The 4,272-nt window shown below is 41.3% G+C and overlaps 1 protein-coding gene across 1 annotated transcript in view; it reads left to right on the top strand.

Annotated features, from left to right (window-relative positions):
* Positions 1-46: 46 nt before the first annotated feature.
* Positions 47-4,272, top strand: part of LOC307038374 (neuronal membrane glycoprotein M6-a-like) — a 7,268-nt gene continuing 3,042 nt past the window's right edge. The window contains exons 1-3 of the mRNA XM_079679760.1: positions 47-471; positions 578-643; positions 1,181-4,272. The exon at positions 1,181-4,272 is cut by the window's right edge and continues 3,042 nt beyond it. Coding sequence (XP_079535886.1) covers positions 376-471; positions 578-643; positions 1,181-1,333 — 315 coding nt within the window. The 5' untranslated portion in view covers positions 47-375 and the 3' untranslated portion in view covers positions 1,334-4,272. The remainder of the gene's footprint in view (positions 472-577; positions 644-1,180) is intronic.

Here is a 4,272-nt window from a genome sequence, read left to right as displayed (position 1 = left end):
GCACCCGCAGCACTGCCCCCTGCTGGCCGGACATTCAAACTGCACATAGCCCTTCTGTCAGCAAACTCATCACTTCATCTAATGAACCTTTCTCACAGGGAATAAATATACACTTCAACATTAAAATAAAAAAGCTGCTTCATTATTTTAAAGTTTCGGATTCGATCCTTTTGATGTCACGATAAGTGCATTCCGAGATTCCCCGGTGGCAATACCAGTGAATCAATAATCTTAGTCAATTTGAATAACATACAGAGACAGATATAGGAATATAATGAAAGATGCAAAGGGCTTCAATGTCATATTTATATACTCTCCAGATTCAGTACATTTATCTGCATTCTTGTAAAATATAAAAGTGTGAAGTCCATAGTAATGAAGAGTTTATGTTTAGGAGCGGTGACCATCTCTGAGGAGAGGAAGGTGTGTACAGGATCTGAGAAGTTCTTCAAGATGTGTGAATCCAATGAGGTAAGAACCACACGTGTGAACACGTTTGAATAACACACAATAGGATTTATGACTTTTGTCAACAAAAGAGAGAAAGAGATAAATGATCGCTGCTTGTGTGTTCCAGCTGGACCTGACCTTCCATCTGTTCGTGTGCACACTGGCAGGAGCAGGAGCCGCTGTCATCGCCATGGTGATTGGAGTTCTATTTTCTCTCAGTTCTCACTCTCAAACACACCTAAAATGCAATTATTTAGCGCCTCTCTATTCTTCAAATAATTCAAACTGCTGTTGCACATCTCCCCTTCAAACACACATTCATACACTGATGGCAGAGCTGTCATCAATGTGCCAAATCGCGACCATCTAACTTAATGCTGATTTACACACTCGATCACAGCCGCTGGACATGAGGCAGAAAATGAATCCAGGCAGATAAAGTTCAATCAATGAAACAAAGATGCCTAAAGTTCTGTCTTAATCTGGTTCTAAATGATAGACTAAATATATGTACCCTTGAAGAAATACACATTTTGTTTTCTTTATTCACATGGAGAGGACTCCACATGGCATTGTCATTGGAGCAAATCACTCACATCTGTCTTTATACTGAAAGAAAAACATCTTACATTGGGAAAGTATTTATAAAAAGACTGGTGAACATTTTCTTCAAAACTAAAACCAACAAATTAGGGTCTAAAAGTAAATTGTATGCATGCACACCCCCCAGGTCCACTTCCTGATGGCTCTGGCTGCTAACTGGGGATATCTGAAGGACGCCAGCCGGATTCAGAAGTATGAGGACATCAAGTCAAAAGAGGAGCAGGAGCTGCACGACATCCACTCTACACGCTCCAAAGAACGCCTCAACGCGTACACATAAACACACACCTATGGAGAAACAACACACACACACACACACACACACACACACACACACACACACACACACACACACACACACACACACACACACACACACACACACACACAAATGCCTAAACACACAATACATGAGTTAAAATGCAAACAATGCAAACATGGATTCAAATAATGATTAGTATGCAGAAACATTATGACTAGGAAGACACAATGCAGTAGATCATTGGCTCGGTGATCTATGCTAACACTTTAGCATCTGCTATGTTGGTTTGCTTCATTCTTTTCTTCACTCTAACGTTTGAGTGAAAGGCCTCACGATGTACCTCAGAAAGCACTTCCCTCCTCAGAGGAGAGGAGATTGCATTCTGCTAAATCTGATTACAAGATAGCTCGATTAGAAATGTTTCAAAAGGAAATCTGGCTATGAACTGTAAGGTCTCTGTGATATTTCTATTAAGCCTACATTTACCAAGGCCGGCCTAAGACTTTTGGGGCCTTAAGCGTGGAGTGCCCCTTCACACCCCAATTCACCAAAGTAGCTGTGTAATGTGGGAATGTGCAGAACAATCTACGGTAACTGTCCTGAAATCATATAAGGCAACCAAAATAGCCATGAGAAGGCACTTCAACTTTTGCAAAATAAAAGAAAGTACAGTGCATGTTAAAAATCGCACAAGAAACATGCAAGATGATAACATTAAAAGAAAGAAAAACAATGAGCAGAAGACCCCAAAGAGATGTCATTTAACCTGATTGTGTGTTGCCTGAAACATCCAGTGTGCTGATGTTTGGGCCAGCTGTGCTTTTCGTTTTTCTTTTTTCCTGAAAGGTAGAAAGAACATTTGTCTTTGTTTTACTGGCTGACCATCCATCACTAAGCATAGCCATATATTAAATTATAGCATGGTGACCACCACAGCTGTCTGCAGATCTGCTGAGAGATGTTAGCATGGCACACACAGTCAATAATCTACAGAGCACACACACACACACACACACACACACACACACACACACACACACACACACACACACACACACACACACACACACACACACACACACACACACACACACACACACACACACACACACACACACACACACACACACCCCCACACACACACACACACACACACACACACACACACACACACACACACACACACACACACACACACACACACACACACACACACACATAGATGTGGTTGAATGGTCGGTGTTGTATGATGGTGTAATGCTGTGTCGTGTCGTATCGCCACATTTTGATGACAGTATTGCAGAGAAATATGGTGCCCAAGGAAATGAGAACCTCCTGGGTACAAATGGGTAACTTTGATAGCCCGGTTTCATTAGAGATTCTTACTGAAATGAAAAATATTTTATTGTGATCATAATGAACGATATGTTGATTGAGAATAGTCTCAGATGAAGATGATGTCAGAAATGATCCCATGATATCGCTTTATTCTACTCTATAAGTCATGTCGGGTTCCTTAAGCTCATTGCGTTAAAGCTCTTAAGGTCATGTCCATCAACTAGTGAAATGGGGGCTCTGTGTCCCCCCCTCTCCAGTTTGTGTAAACTGGTGATGTGTCCTCAGAAACAGCACATCTTAGCAGCACAAAGTATTTTAAACATGTGTATGTCATGTTCTCATCAGTCTGATGAATAATGATTTTCTCACTTTTTGGAATTTTGCCACATTTTTATCAGTATTATTTATATGTAATTTTTAACATTGAGGGTATTTTAACGGGGTAGGTGTGTGTGTGTGTGTGTGTGTGTGTGTGTGTGTGTGTGTGTGTGTGTGTGTGTGTGTGTGTGTGTGTGTTTGTGTTTGTGTTTGTGTGTGTGTGTGTGTGTGTGTGTGTGTGTGTGTGTGTGTGTGGGGGTGTGTGTGTGTGTGTGTGTGTGTGTGTGGGGGGGGGTTATATCCCTTTCACATTTGTATTTAATGATTCATAATGATATATTTAAGTGGTTCTGCACATGCACACAAATACACACAAAACACATGCACATGCATATAACATCTTGAGAGTTTCTTTTGATTTGATTTTCACATTTCCTTCAACAAGCCCTAATGAGACCAAAAAGACCAATCAATTGTACGATTGATTTGAAAAAATCTCTACTAAATACTAATATTCATCTGGGGCCTCATGTATAACGCCGTGCGTAGGATTGACGTGGGAAGGTTGCTTACGTAGTAGACATCCGAAAAATAGGTCCATACATTTTCCGCCACTTTCCGATTCACCAAACATTGCGTACGGGCGAGGAAAGTGCGTATGGCACTCCCTACGCCTGTTTCCCTTTATAAATCACAACCGACTCGAAAAGCGGTGCAGCTTTTACGGGCTTCACGTAACGCCCATGTTTGCCTATAAATAGTAAAAGAAACGCCCTTTCATTCATTCATTTTGACTCACTGCATGGAGAAGAACGCAGGACATGACGACAGAACAGCTACAAAAAACATCTCACATCGTGTCAGATGTTGGTTATTTTGGGGAGGTCGAGATAAATCATATTGTTTGGTGGATGCAGTTTGAACCAGAGTAGCAGCATGGAGGTCGGATCGCCACCTAAATAAATAAATAAGTGGTCTGAAAAAGGTTAATGACAAAAAATATATAGTCTTCCTCAGGCAGTGTGTTTGTACCGGGGACAGGAGACCCCCTTTAATGAGAAACTGTAAGAAATGATCGCGGAATCCCTCCGGAGTGGAGTCATGACGACTGGATCTGAATTATGTTTTTGTATTTGGCGGTTTGTGTTCCAGCTGTCGATCAGCTGTGCGCAGCGTCTCCACTGCAGCAACTCTATATCCACCAGTTAAAGGAAATACAACGAATGTGTTGTGTTATATTAGCTGTACAATTTACCACATATGATGCTCTTAGTTTCCATACCTCCTGTGTTTTATGAGCG

Source organism: Notothenia rossii, assembly GCF_949606895.1.
Source record: "Notothenia rossii genome assembly, chromosome: 1".
NCBI classification, from domain to species: domain Eukaryota; kingdom Metazoa; phylum Chordata; class Actinopteri; order Perciformes; family Nototheniidae; genus Notothenia; species Notothenia rossii.
This window is presented reverse-complemented; position numbering and strand designations above follow the sequence as displayed.